Source organism: Plectropomus leopardus, chromosome 15, assembly GCF_008729295.1.
Source record: "Plectropomus leopardus isolate mb chromosome 15, YSFRI_Pleo_2.0, whole genome shotgun sequence".
NCBI classification, from domain to species: domain Eukaryota; kingdom Metazoa; phylum Chordata; class Actinopteri; order Perciformes; family Serranidae; genus Plectropomus; species Plectropomus leopardus.
In genome coordinates, this window is record NC_056477.1 from 22711465 (window position 1) to 22725729 (window position 14265).

Consider the following 14265-nt stretch of genomic DNA (forward strand, 5'->3'; position numbering starts at 1 on the left):
AAGCGCACTTGCTCGGGCTGTGACAGATGGTTATCGGCCTCTCTGCAAATGCCAATGTGACACTCATGCAACAGCATTTATATGGAGCTTTTCTAGTCTTACCAACCACTCAAAGTGCTTTACAACACAGGCACCATTCACACACACACGTTCATTCAATGGAGTTCTAGGCTGCCATGCAAGGTGCCACCTGCTCATCGGATAAACAGTCACACACACACGCACAGGAGAGCAATTTGGGGTTTAGTATCTTGCCAAAGGACACTGACATGCAGATGCCTCTTCCAAGTGATCACCTCTGAGACTTCAGGATATGATGGATAGTTCTGTGTTTAATGTATTTGGCTGCCATGTGGTTACTACTGGTTATTAAAAAATAATATAGAAGACATAGAAACAAACAGATGCTAGACATTAAGATTAATTGTGATGCTGTTAATAACTATTATGGGTTAAATAGAATTTTGTGATTTAGAATTTTAGCATTTGATAATCATCTTTTAATCAAGTCAGTCATGATAGGATTCAGTGATTGTTTTGACATATTTGGCTTACAAATACGGACAACACTGAGTAGCACCTCTGGAGATCATGATAAGTGTAGCGTAGCTCAAGCAAGATATGACTGTGGGACATGACAAAGACATTTAAAAAATGATGTTACACAACTAATTTATAATATAGTGAAAAGAATTCTTTGTCCACATGTGGTTATGTATTTAACGGCCTCACAGATTACTGCCGCTGACAACGCTGCTTCTGTTAAAAATGTACATTCTTACGACCTCCTCCACTGTCGACTCATTTGTTGTTGTGTAAAACTTTTGACTAAGCGCCAACATAAAGGATGGATAGAAGTATGAGGGCAGTGACATTTACAAAGTTTGAAGCAGTTCTTCTAATTTCATTTGTAAGGGAATACAAGTAAGCCTTAAGTAGGGCCTTCTATTAGTTAATTTAAAAAATCGGCACTGTTTACAAAGTGCTTATTTGGAAATATACCGTATAAGTGCTGGAATGCTGAATTTATCAGTCTTAAATATAACCCTTTCTCTAAAAAAAAACATATTAAGTTGTATAGCGCATCTCTATGCGTCTGGCCACTTAAAGTGCTTTTATGCAATTTATCAAATTTACCCATTCACACACACATTCACACACAGGGGGCAGAGGCAACCACATAAAGTTGGGTGCAATGGGGTTCAATGTATTTCACAATGATACTTTAACATGCGGACTGGATGAGCCAGGGTTATAATGGTCTATCTTCCAGTTAATTAATGCCCAGAGTTAGTCCTAAAAAGGTATTTGGGTTCAATAACCAGGGCTGTTTAAGTAGGTTAAGACATTAGGATCTAATTCTATTTTGGCATACTGTGCATCTTCTCCTCTTGCTCCGTCCTTCACTGTGTTAGACATCATTCCTCTCATATCCTGAGAGGAATACTAATTCAGTGAGTTTGACATTCCAGTTTGCCAGCAGGAATCTGCAGGAATAGCTGAAAAAAAAATATGATCTACAGTATGTTTTTTTTCTCCCCACTGCTGGTGAGCACTTTGAAGATGACCCCATTAGCTGAGCTCAAGCATGAAGAGGAGGATCCACTCTGAGTTTGAATCTCAACTTTTTCACAAAAAGTTGTCCAGAGGGCTGCAGTAGACTTGGCTACAGTGTAAGAAGGGTTAAATATGGCGGGGCTGACGGCAAAGCAGCTGCTAAAATAGATGCTTTTAACGAGAGAGTAGTTCAGTGTCCCCGGTCTACCCATCCTCCGAATGCTGAAAAATTGATGACATGTTTTCCCAGTCTGTGCTCATTCTGTTGGCCCATGTCTGACCTCCCGATTATCATTAACTAAATAAGATGTTTCATTCTGCTCCCAAATCATGTTAAGCTCTCTTTTAGATCTCAAGTGAACTCTCAGAGTTGTTAATAATTGATCCGATCAGAGGCGCTCTAATCATGTCTGTGCCATTTCCCCTTTTTTGGTGCTCTTTTGAAGTTGCAGTGTTTGTGTGCAGTTTGAGCAGAGTGGGCTGATGTTATCTAGAGTCTCGCTGCTCTTATCTTTAATTGGGTTATGTAGATTTTGTGGCTGGTGAGAGGAGGGCGTAATGAATAGAGTGATCATGGATGGTGGAAGTGTCTTTATTAACGATGGAGTAGGAGAGGGAGATTGGATAGTGCTGTGTTTTCTTTTTTGCTTGTTTGACAATGTTTAATGGACGTCTGCAGCAGTTGGAATTCCGGGAAGTGTCTGTCACCAAGGCTGAGGCGTCGTATAGATAAACATCTAATAGCAGTCACGCTCCAATCACTGTCTCACGCTCCGTCTGCAACACTCATCTCGGCGACTCGGCGACTCCTCGTTCTGCCATCCTGTCACTCTGAAACATTTCAGAGCAGCTGCCTCGCTCTGACACGGTCCACCGAGAGACACATAGGGGCCTGTTGAGCTCCCACAGAGGGTGCGCCTGGTGCCAAGTATTTGTTGGTGCTGCTGTTTGCGTCTGTGCATGTGCGGCCGTCTTCGCCTTTAACCTCTCGCGGCCTCAGGCCTGTGTGTCATCCCTGCTTGTCGTCACCCTGGCTGGCCGGCTTGAGAAGCATGATCCTGATTACAGGTTCTTCCCTGATAAGATAACGTCCCCTTTGATGCAGCTGTTTTTCGAAAGGAATTAAGGCTCTTATCTTAAAAATTTTTGGAAACAAAGTGCCTATTTTTTAGAAGTATTTTTCAGTTCTAACCTTGATAATAAATGCCTGTGTGTAATCTATATTAACAAGAAAGAGCTTGTCTTATCTGGTTATTGAGTTCATTGTTAAAGTCCACAGATAATGTGCAAACACACTTCCTGTCTGATTTACCCACGTACACTCTTTCTTTGACCCCAATTGTGCATCTACTATACCGCCCTATATGCTGATATGCTGATAATTTTCTTGAAATATGATTCCACTCGGCCCCCTCTGCCTGTGCCAGCAGATGAAGTTACGAAAGAGAGAAGTGAGGCGTTGGCTGCTGATGCCCATTATGGTTGGTTCTGTCTGTCAGGCCGACTTAAAGGTGACTTCCACCTGACAGCCCCGACAGCCGCGCCGGGCTTAATGGGGTCGGCAGTGCAGCGAGCTGAAGAGGAGAATCCCTGTGTGCAGATATTTTACCTCTCTCAGCACTTTCCTTCTCCATCTGTAACCTACTTTCTTTCTCTTCTAACTTCTTTCCAGATACCTTGATCGAGGGAAAGGGAAACTAACTATTTTGAAAAAGAAGGATTATTAATATTTCATGGTGATCGCTGCTCATCCGGGTGCATTAGTGTATCCGTTGCAAGATTTTCCCAGCAAGTGCATATTGATTGGTAACAGAGCCAAGAGTCTTTTTTTTTGTTTTCTGTTATTCATGAGAGAGATGGAGGCTCCCTGGAGAAAGAGTGCTTGTGCATAGCACAGATTTCTACTTATTTAATTTATTAAGGCCTCACATGCCCTTTCTGTTAGACTCTCAATTTTGAATTAATTGAAAGTCAGTCAGTCCAAAGAAATTTCTGTGATTAATCAGTAATCAGGATGATCAGTTCAGTCATTTGCCAAGAAAAATGCTGTTAATTCACTTATTCCATGCTGTCAAATGTGAGGATTTGCAGTTTTTCTCTGTTTCAAATTATTATAGGATTTATACCTTTGGGATTTGGATTTCTGCTTTGTCGAAACAAGGAATTGTTTCGACAAATTCTAAAAACAATCTTGAGAAGACATTGTAACAACATCTTAAAGAATAAACTATCTTTAAACTAATAATAAACTAATAAACATGTTGATTGCAGTTCCTTCCCCATGAAACATTTGCTTAAGCTGAGTATTTAAAAAAAATATGCTTATGTCCTGCATAGTATACCTTTAACATTCACTCCTTTCAATCCCTTAGCATTAAAGAGTTTTAAAGAACATTCCCATCGTGTAACCCCCCCTCCCGCCCCACACTGTTTGTTTCCCCTTTATCTGCAACTCTCCCTTTTAACCACTTTTACTTTGAAGGGCCCTCAGTGGGAGTTTTGATAGTGTCTGTCCCGCTTATCTCTTTGAAATGTTGCTCCGTGCAGAGCCAAACATTCCCTGTCCTTCAGCCCTTGTGTGAATCAGTGAAAAGCATGACCTAAATAACCTGCATTGATTTGGTCATTCAGAGGCAACTTTAGTAGTATTTGTGTGGCAGCGTCCCTGTGTCATAGTGGTAGAGGTGATCAGAGGTGGCAGCTGTTTATGAATGTGTGCTTTATGTGTGTGTGTGTGTGTGTGTGTGTGTGTCTGTGTGTGTGCACATGCACCCTCCAAGTCTGTACTTGAGTTATATGAGTATAAGAGAGGCATGGCTGCATGTGTTTGAGAGATGTAGGTCACGGTGCCTTCCCTGCCTACGAGAAACTTGGCAGACTTCCTCAGATGTGATAGACTATGCCTCACTCTCTCTGCCTTGTCTGTCACCCTGTGGTATGTGAAAACACCTTATCTGTGTGTGCCGTCTCTGTGGGGACCTTTCCCAGAAGTCGTTCGCTCTCTAAACAACGCAAACTCGCACTATATGTCAGCATGCATCTCAAATGAAACCATCAACTGCGTGCCACAGCCCCACCAAAGCTCGTAACATCGCTGCACACAGAGGAGGCTCAGTGTGATGGAAGCTGGCACGCTACCTCACACCCCAGCTGTAAGCTTGGCACGGAGGCGGCGTGCTGTCTGTGAACATTACTTGATAGATTGTTTGAGGTGGATGTCGGGGATGACTCTGCTGGTGTTTCCTACCCATCTGCTGCCTTTTTATCCCAGTTTTATGCAGATGGAACAAATTCTCAGCCTCATAGGGGAATTGTTAGAAACCACTTGCCTATACAGAAGAAAAGTTATAACAATCCTTTGTGGGTAATAAATCACTTGAAGCCGTCGTACTAGAGCTCAGGTCTGATGATGGGAAAGTGATTTATGAACCTGGGCTATCTATTTTATCCATAACAGTAAATCAAACAAGAGAAGAGGCCAATGTGACTTCTTTAAGCTTAGTTTTTTCTTCAACCAACTGTCCAAAACTTAAATATAATCAATTTACAATGGCTGAGAAAAGCAGAAAATTTCACATTTGGGAAGCTGAAATGAGCAGTGTACGAGCACCTCTTTACAAGACCATCACCCCATGTTGAGACAGAGCATGAAAAAGAAATAAGAGAAACTGCGAATAGATTTAAAATCTGTGTATGGAAATTAAGTGAGATGCACGGCTTTTCATCTATGTGGCTGAAATTGAGGTGAAGAGGTTTAATCCCAGGTGAGACATTTTGCTTGATACAGTGGAGTGAAATCCAATCATGTGGCAGCAGGTGTCTCTTCTGCAGCCTTTAAATTTCTCTCCCACATTTTATTTACTGCTGAAAGAAAGGCCACAGGGCTGTGACTTCTAATACAGTGTCTCCACGAAAAAACAACTCAATTCCCCAAAGAAGCCATCGATCCAGGGGGCTGGTTGGCAGACCTGGTGAAATTAAAAAAAAGAAGTATGATGGACTAGAAATAATAACGCTGGACTATAGTGTCATTTTTTCACCATCCCACCCTTTTATCAAGTTGAAAAAAGTGTGACCGAAGCTGTTTTTAAAAAAAAACAAATTTACTCACCTGAATAACTAGACCCAAAAGTGATTTGTGCATCCATATAAAGATGTTTCATAAAATGCAGGTCTAATAGGACAATCTTGAGAAAAAATAACATGTGAGGCTACAGAGAAAGCTGTCTTTAAAAAATCTTCATTCTCTGGCAGCATTTGTACCCTTTTCTCCGCTCACTTCAGCATCCTTACAAAAGCAGTGACTTGTCATACTGAGCGTGTTTGTGTTTGGGCCTTGAAGAGACATTTCTGTGGATAAGTCCCATTGTAGGAAAACATTCTGATTGTTGTCTTCAGTACATCTCGCTGTTGTGTCCTTACCGAGGAGCAGTCTCTGTTACAGCTGCTGGAGTGCTGAGTATGGAGGCATCCGGCTGTGTTTTTTGGCTGTAAGACAAGGAAAGTGATGGTTTTATCTGTGTGGGAGGTGTTTTGTTAACAGATATCTCTTTACTTAAGTTATAAGTTTTCATGTCCATAAATACGCCAGACATTCCTCTTTATTTTTGGCACAGTATGTGAATCCATAATGCTTATAACTCAGTTAGATCCACTTATCCACTTTGCGTATAACATAAATTGTATTTAGTAGATATAATTTAGGTTTTTGGTACTGGTGGCAAACTTAACTTTTATATGTCTTGTGTGTTTTCCTTTTTTATCATTCTGTGCCCTCTCTCTCAGTTCTGATGGTTTTATGGGTCTGTGAATGCAGCGCAGCAGAATGGAGTTCTTTTTTCCTTAAGCAGCAGTTTTAGGAGTTTGAGACTCAGAGGGACTAATTGATCTGTTATTTCGGTCAGAGCTGATCAAATGAATGGATAAGAGAAGTGCTGCTGTAGACTTTTAGACCGATTACTAGTTTAATGTTCGGTTAAGTTTTACTTTACCTGCGCCTGGGATTCTGCTGCTCTGTCTGTGCCCGGAGTATGTCTTAGCACTCCAAGAGTGTGGTGAAATGAATAACCAATGAGTAAATATATTTCGACAGCGCTCCTAATGAATGGTCCAGCTCCAAAAATATAAAATCGTTTCGTGGTGGCATTTAATTGTAGCAGGCTGCCACAAATAAATAAATGTGTTGAAAACCCTGGGTTTGTTAATGTTTGTTAGCACACGGTAAATATCAATTGTTCTTTCAGCAGTGGCTTGTGTTGTGTTGCGTTGTGTTCACATGAGGTGACGTAACAGTCAGCCTTTATCGTCTCTAGTTCTGTGATGTTTGTTTGGTGTGTCTGGGCCTTTAAGGTAAGGGGCCATTTAAGGAAAAATCATTTGTCGTTATTCTACCAGACTTATCCACAACTTCTGTAGCTGTCTGTCATGTTTGACCAGCTTTTCTGCCCGCCTGTCCGTCAGCTCGAGCCACCTGCAGCCGATTCAAAGACAAAGGTGAGCCCGATGAAGAGATGGACAGGCAGGACGAGGACGGGAGCGGTGGGATGAGGAGGGTCAAAGATGGAGGAATTACCTTGGCTCATCTTCAGCAGGCTCCTTGATTTAATATTATTGAAAGATCCCCTTTTTACTTGGCTCCAGTCCTGCGAGAAGCTACGAAGACCCTCACACGCATGCAGGCACACACATATGCACACACACGCAATCACATACTCTCACACACTCTCACACACACACCGTTACGCAGGTGTAGGTATGCTTAATCGACTCTAGTGGTGGACCGTTTCATATGATAACAGACCTTGACATCAGGTATGATAACATTGTGTTGCGCGGGGCACATGAGGGCCTGCCTTGACACACTGTGGAAACTGCTATTGATGAGTAGTTCATTGTGGTAGCCGTTCAAACAAGAAGGCAAAGTGTACCAGCCGTTGAGTTCAAATTAAAAGCTGCCAGTCCAACTCATTCCCTTGTTTCCAAGATTTCTTCTAATTACCAACAGTTATGAGCACAGCTTCCCATGAAAGACAAAAAAGTAAACCAGAAAAATAGTTTGTTGTCTTTTTTTTTTTTTGACACTTCAACAGGAGGCAGACACGGGAACTCTCAGGTAGAGGTGCCAGTGTGAAACTGGCAACTTTGCAAAGTAAACATTTTTGTGTCTTGATCCAAGAGTTTATTTAAAATCAAAGACTGTGAAGATTAATCAGTTAGCTGATGGTGTTGATACCAACTGTCACCACATACTACTGCACTGCTGTAAGACATGTTCGCTCAAGTTCCGGCTGCTCTATGACTTACATTAAAGGTCCCATACTGTAAAAACTCAGATTTCCTAGTCTGGTATAATACAAAGCAGGTATAGATGCTATACAAATACTGTGAAACTATCAAAATGCACAATCCACAGCAAAATGCAGTCTGTAATTAGAAACTGTGCCTTTATGGGGCTGTCAGGATTTCTGTGACTTTGTGATGTCACAGCTATAGACTACTATGTAAACCATTTCAAACATAAACATTTAAAATAGGTCCCTTTGCTCTGTATGTATGGTAAAAAAGTGTTTCAGAAAGAGGGGGAATAAAAGAGAAAATAAAAAGGGAAAACGAGATGTTTCCTATCTTGTAGTCTCATCACTGCAAAAAGAAACAAGTCCCCACTACAAAAATGTGACTTAGTGACCTAAAAAGCACAGTCCACTTAGAAAGGATACACTATTTTTCTATTTTTCGTTTTTGTTTATTTTTGTCTTTATTTATGTCTGATTTTCATCTTGTTGTGTGAGGATATGCAACAGCTGTATATGTGCGTATATGCTATGCATTTGTATGTATATATGTGAGTTATCACTGTTAAGTATATTTATGTTCAGACAAAAAGAGCATATTATGATCAAGTTGCATGTATATGCATATTTATATACAGTACATTCTCATATTATATGGCTACACGTCAACTTGCTCAAATAAAACACATTTGAAACTTAAAAATGGGACACCAAGATCATACTAAGACAGAAATAAAAACGGAAATCCTTTAAAGATGCATCTTTAACTACTCTCACTGTGATTTCAATCTACTGTTTTTGTTTTATTTTCATTTCCTGCGTATTGCAATCTCTTATCTTCAAACTGCGCTGTATCAAAATGACAGTGACTAGTATTCTTCCAGCCTTGGCTCAAGTCACACTTTTGTCATTTTTCTCCACGGAGATGTGGGTAAATAGAGCAGAAAACATGTCTCTCACACAAAGCTTGTTCGCAGCATCACGAGGGGAAATAAAAGATTTAAGTGTGCGTGAGGATGTGTCTGCAACACATCAGGTCTTGTTTGAGAGACGTGTCTCCCTGAGCTGATGGCACATGACTGCGAGGCAATTGTGTGTGTGGGTGTCTGTGTATGTGTGACTATTAGATCAACCACTCACGTCACAGCCTCACTAACGGAAAAAACGATTTCCTCGGTGTTGGGTCAGATAATTTTACGACAAAATAATTCACAGCTCGCCAGCATTGTCTAAACATCACATTCCTCCGCCAGGCTAAGTGGTCGCCATGGCACACACTTAATGAACGGAAAAAGCAGTAAAATGTTAACAGCAGCGCCATTCTAATCCTCTGTCTTTTACTTTCCCTCTCTTCCAGTTCTGTCCATCCAGGCTGCCGCCATCCAGTTCACCAAGGAGCCCAAGTCCCAGGATGCCTTGCATGGCCGCAGTGCCATGCTACGCTGCGAGGTCAGCGATCCGGCTGCCATCACTTATGGCTGGCTCCACAATGGCCAGCCCCTGGAAAACAGCGATAGGCGCTTCCAGGAGGGCAGCAATCTCAAGTTTACTGCCGTGGATCGGCGACTGGACGCGGGGAACTTTGAGTGCATTGCACAAAATGAAGTCACAGGAGAGGTGCTCCACTCAACCAACGCTTCCTTCAATATCAAGTGTGAGTGTTTAATTTCAAGTCGTTCTCGCCCTCATTCTAAAAAAAAAAAACCTGAGCGAAAATTGCCAGCTGACAGGGTTTCATAATGGCGCTTTCAGTTTCTGGATCAAAAAAGCAAAACAAAAGTCACAGTATAAGATGACAGGTAGTATGAGCTGCAGGAATATTTCCACCTTGTTGCCTCGTTCTTTGTGGCTTCCTCTCCGTCTCTCTCTCCAAAGGAAACTGGATACATGTGCCACCAAGCATGTGTTTCTTGTTGCCTGTATCTTTTTTTTTCCGACGTTGTGTAACAGTCTTCTTTCCCATATACTATCAAAAGGCTTTTGTCTGGAAATTACCAAGAGGTGTAATTTACTTCCCAGCTAAATAATTATTTACATTAGCACTGCCCTCCTTGCGCCAGTGTTTTGTTCATGTCTTTCTAAACATTTTGTCCCATTAAGACGAGGCACACTAGTATCTTAATTTAGTTGTTTAGCCCCATAACCCAACCTCAATGACCCTCTTAAGTTTCAGAGGAAGCCATGGGAATTCTGCACAGCCCTGTTTGGGATAAATAACAACCCTGTTCATGTATTGTTGAAGGCCCTCAGGTACCGGTTGTTACTAAGAAGCCTTTGTGTCCTAAAAACAGAGAAAGGGAAAGAATTGGTGGTGATGGCTGTGGAAAACAAAAAGCAAAGCAGGGTGAAAAATAGCTCCATCTGGAATATGTTGTCTTCTATTGCTACATTCAGCCAGGAGGTTTTTTTCTTTGTGGTGATGTTACCCGTTCAAAGGCTGATTACAAGAACAGATGAGTGTCCGGACCTCCTAGTAGCAAACTGAGAGTCAGTCTGAGAGGGGCAGATGGAGCGGAGGTTTAACCTCTGCTCTATGATGTGTCTCCACCAGAGGATATTTGTGGGCTGCGACATTGAGCACAGGCTCTGAACGATTCAAGTTTTAGCCAGAGACTAAACCTTCCCTGATCTAAAGGGAACTGCTTTTATGTGTTGCAATTAAACATGATGTAGTGTGTTGATAAAGCTCTGCTAAAACACTCCCACAAATTAAAAGAAAAAAAAACAAGTTAGACAGGAAGCACCAGTTTTCAAGAGCTGCCATCATGAACCAGAATAAACGGTACTATCTGCCAGGTCATTTATATTCCCACACATTGGAACAGAGAGGCATATTTTTATTGGAAGGAAAAAATCCAGTTTCTTCTTGCTGAACTCATTTAATCCTGGAAATATATACACATGCACTTGTTTATATAAGAGCAGTAATGCAGTTTTGTGTGAATGTGCGCTGCCGTCACACAGAGACATTTAAAGAAAAAGAGTGTCAGAATAAGGTGGTGTAAATATGAGATAAGGGGCAGGTCAGCTGCAGTGCACACACAGATCACCTCATGGGGCCCTTTACAAAAAATGGTTTGTTTTAGTGGTGGAATGTTTAAGCCTCAAAATCAATAATTTAATATTAACTGTAGATGAAATTACTGTGTGACGTGAAAAGGTGCAGCTCCTAATGATGAACTTACACATAATAATCTCTTCTGCAGCTTCCTTCAGCTTTGTGGAGAAATACAGTGGTTTGTGTGTGTATGTGTGTGTTTGTGTGTGTGTGTGTGTGTGCCTGTGTGTGCTATTTTCTGGCTCGTAACTCAACACTTTTGGCTCTCTCTTACCTCTTGATCTCATTGGGAGCATTTCTTGTTGCAGGAGTCAGCTGTTTTCAGCAAAAATCTCAGATAAACCCAGAATACTCTACCTGCCCAGCACCAACCAGCAGTTTGACTGTAAGCGACAAGCTGTCAGGGTTGCAGCAATACACTGTGAAACCATATAAGGTGATATGAGAACTGACGGTGAAATCTAAAGTATTGGGGAAAAAAAGCAAAGAGAATCTCACCTGCACATGCACCTCTCCTTTCCTCCTTGACTGCCTAAAACACTTCTGTTTTAGAAGAAAGGCAGACCTTTAAGGCTCATTTTAGCTGATATTATTAATAACAATTGTGTAATGCATTATATTGTGGAAACGTGATATTTTCTGAGACAGTTATCATAGTGTGAAGATTTCCTACTGCTAGCTGTAATGCTTGCAACTAGTTATTGTATTCATTGTTGTATTCATTACTTTCTAACTTAAACGATTAGTTGTTTGGTCTATAAAATATCAGACATTGGTAAAAAATCAGTGTTTCCCAAAGCCCCAAGACGACATCCTCAGTGTCTTTTTTTTTTGGTCCACAACTCATAAATATTCGGTTTACCATTATAGGGGAGTAATAAAACCAGAAAATAATCTCATTGTGAAACTGGAAACAGGAATTTTGTTTTGTTTTTTTTTCTTAAAAAAATACTCAATCGATCAGTAAATTAGTTGCCATTGACAACTAATATAATAATTTATTATTTATGCTGTGCTAGCTGGTGCACAAAGGGGAGCAATTAAAGAATGAATGTTGCTCTTTATCTGCTTGATCTGTAATTAAGCAGCTGTTTAGTAACAAGCCAACTTTATAGTGATAATACATCAACACACCAGATTAAACTAAATAAATCTGTAATAAAGACTCAGAAAGTCAAAGTTGGCCCTCTGAAACTCCTCAATAATTTGACCAGTGTATCCATGGTGTGGTAACAAATGTATTTGCAAATAATATTTTATAATATGTGGCTGTTATTAAGCATAAATGTTTGCGTGCTTGGACTTTCCATCTGCCTCTCAGGGTGTTTATAGGGCATCATTTCAAGTAGCCTTTCAAGGAGGCCTTTGAAATTGCATGCTTGAAGAGGCTTTTAGCCAGTCCACTGCAGAGGTACGCTGATGGGTACACTGCAGAAACACAGCTCTCCCTTTTCAGATATGACAGTACATAAAGCAGATATAGCAGCACATAGCTTAAAGGCAGATATAAATGGTTGTAGTGCAGCACATTCTGGGAGAAAAATGTAAGATCGATAGCTTTGTATCAGGTTGATAAGAATACAGCAACAGGAGTCGACTCCTCAGGCATGACTCCAGATAAGAAACCACCCACAGTAGAACTCCTGTCCTCTGTTAAAGGAGAAACAAGATAATTTATAGCGCAGAACATATTTGAATCAAACACACAAGGCAAGGTAGCCTACGGTAATAAATCCTCCTAAATCACTTTTGTGTGCTCTGTGCATCGACACATTTGTCTCTCTGTCATAATGCACAGGTTGGCTGGCCATCTCTGGATCACTTTAGGTGGATCAGACCGTGTTATGACAGATGTTCTCATATTTCCCCAACATACATTTAACGGGCGATAAAGCCACACACAGCTTAAGAGTAAAGTCCCCCTCTGGCATTAACCCTGCATGTGCGTTCACTCATGTGTATGCTAGTTTGCGTGCGTAGTAGTAAATGTGGGTTGTAAGGGGGGGTGGTCTGGGGTTTTCCATATGTACTGTACATGGACTGTACCGGAGTCGATTGTTTCCCCTCCCCCCTCCTGCCCTCTGCAGAGAGAGAGTTAATTTATCTTGCTCTCAATGGTGGGTGGGCAAATCCTGCCAGTTGAGAGTTATTCAGAGTAATTATCCCCCCTCTGTTTTCACTAATAGAGGTTTTAGCCCCCCTTCATCCTTTTGTCCCGCCCGGTCACTGGGTCTCCATGGCGAGACCGCGTCCAGCAGAGGCGTCAGGCTCAGTCGTCACTATTGTCAGCATGTCTGTTGGTCCTGTAGGCGACACTTCTCTTGACTCTCCGTAACAAGATGCATACTGACAGTGTTTTGGAAATCAGCGACAAGAGGTTGTAGGAAGAAGAGAAACGGTAGAAACACACGTCCTATTTAATCTCTCCAATCACAGAGAGCCACTTTCAACACAAATATACACACGCACATGCCAGCTCAATTTAATCACACAGCATGTGTCCTTAACCTACATTTGTCTGGCGGATGCATTTTAAAGCATCCTGAATGATCACTGAGCATCTCCGCTCTTTCACATCCTGTCATAATTGCTACAACATTTTCTTTTCTTTTGTGCACTGACAAAATGCAGCTCCTCATGCTTAATGACCCAGGCTCCATCCGCCAGCTTCTCCCCTGCAGAGAAGCGATGTACTGATCTGATACCGATATCAGATATTGGGCTGATACCGACTCAGATAGCTGGATCAGGTATTGGTGATAAGGGGCAGATCTATACAACTCACATCTATATTTGTATCTGATTTCACGAGTATGTGTGTTATTATATGGTGGAATTCCCATTTAGGTTGTGACCGATTTGTTGCTGCATTTAATAGTTTCACACTTGAATAATAATTCCTGTTAATTTCATATCAAGCTGCTGTTGCAGAACATATTATTTTCACCAGTGAATAATATAATAATTTATCTGTGTATTTATTTGTTATGTTTTGTTTCACAAAGTTAGAAAAGCAGTGTTTTTGTCAAACCTGTTGCCTTGCACGTGAAAGAATGATCCCAGTCACTTTGACACAGTGAGGCCTACAGCCTGTTAAATAATAAGCTCAACACTTTAGAAATGGTTCCCAGGCTGACCACCAGGCATCAGCTTTTGGTTGCTGAAACTGAAAATATGTTTGCCATTTTTAGTCACCTTACATTTTGATTAATTAAGATACTATGCAGTAATACACCAGTTTAATAATTAAAAATGACATAAATGTATATTTAATAACTTTATTACAGCAACAGAACAAAATTATTTGTAGTTTGTGTTTTATTTGATTATATTATTTATCTGATATTATCCTATTTTTTA

The 14265-nt window shown here is 41.0% G+C and overlaps 1 protein-coding gene across 1 annotated transcript in view; it reads left to right on the forward strand.

Annotated features, from left to right (window-relative positions):
• Positions 1-14265, forward strand: part of ptk7b (protein tyrosine kinase 7b) — a 91397-nt gene that overhangs the window by 52080 nt on the left and 25052 nt on the right. The window contains exon 2 of the mRNA XM_042502297.1: positions 9205-9501. Within this exon, the coding sequence (XP_042358231.1) occupies positions 9205-9501 (297 nt within the window). The remainder of the gene's footprint in view (positions 1-9204; positions 9502-14265) is intronic.